This window comes from Merops nubicus, unplaced genomic scaffold (genome assembly GCF_000691845.1).
Source record: "Merops nubicus isolate BGI_N331 unplaced genomic scaffold, ASM69184v1 scaffold29876, whole genome shotgun sequence".
NCBI classification, from domain to species: Eukaryota; Metazoa; Chordata; class Aves; order Coraciiformes; family Meropidae; genus Merops; species Merops nubicus.
Window position 1 is genome coordinate 818 of NW_008613391.1, and position 988 is coordinate 1,805.

At 54.9% G+C, this 988-nt stretch overlaps 1 protein-coding gene across 1 annotated transcript; it reads right to left on the reverse strand.

Moving 5' to 3' along the window:
- Positions 1 to 226: 226 nt before the first annotated feature.
- Positions 227 to 985, reverse strand: LOC103774490 (zinc finger protein 135-like; the record flags this gene model as incomplete). Its single annotated transcript, XM_008941900.1, has 1 exon — positions 227 to 985. A coding segment is annotated over one exon (759 nt), but the record flags the coding sequence as incomplete, so codon positions are not given.
- Between the last annotated feature and the right edge of the window lie 3 nt (positions 986 to 988).

The window sequence follows — 988 nt, forward strand, 5'->3', positions numbered from 1 at the left end:
TTTCTACACATGGGAAATCTAAATGGTTGGGGAAAAATGAGCACCAGCCTGACAAAGCTCAGCCCAGCTTTGGTGGGGTCATTGGCTGTGCCACCTCATCACCAGAATTATTCCCATTCTCACTGAGAGGTGTTTTGGGTGGGGGAGGAAGGCATTTGCTGCTGCTGGAGCCTCCAGCCTCTGAGGAATCTGGGTGGAAAAGAGGCAACTGTTGTTCAGTCAGACTCTAAGGGGGGTCCCATTCATCCGGGGAGCACTGAGGTCGGTGTATTTGTGTCCCCCGGTACAGGATGGTCCCTGGTGTGGGTGCACATGTGCAGGGTGTGGTGGGAACTGTTCCTGAAGCTCTTGCTGCAGGTGTCTCAGGCAAAGGGCTTCTCCCTGGTGTAGTCTGCATGTGCCGGGTAAGATTGAACTTTTTGGTGAAGCTCTCACCACAGTCACCACAGATGTATGGCTTCTCCCCATTGTGAATGCAGTGGTGCTGGGTGAGGTGGAAGCTCCGAGTGAAGCTCTTGCTGCATTTGTCACAGGCAAAGGGCTTCTCCCCAGTGTGGATACGGCGGTGCTGGGTGAGTTTGTACTTCTGGATGAAGCTCTTGCTGCACTTGTCACAGACATAGGGTCTCTCCCCACTATGGGTGCGGCGATGCACGGTCAGATAGGATTTATGGGTGAAACCCTTCCCACATTCAGTACAGGCAAAGGGCTTCTCCCCACTGTGGGTCCGTATGTGATGGGTGAGGGTGGACTTGTGGGTGAAGGCTCTCGTCTGTATGTGATGGGTGAGGCTGGACTTCTCGCTAAAGCTCTCACCGCAGTCACCACATATGTACGGCTTCTCCCCAGTGTGGGTGCGGCGGTGCTCGGTGAGGTGGGAGCTCCGAGTGAAGCTCTTGCTGCACTTGTCACAGACATAGGGTCTCTCCCCAGTGTGGGTGTGGCTGTGCCTGTTGAGCTCGGACTTCTTGGTGAAGCTCTTGCCACA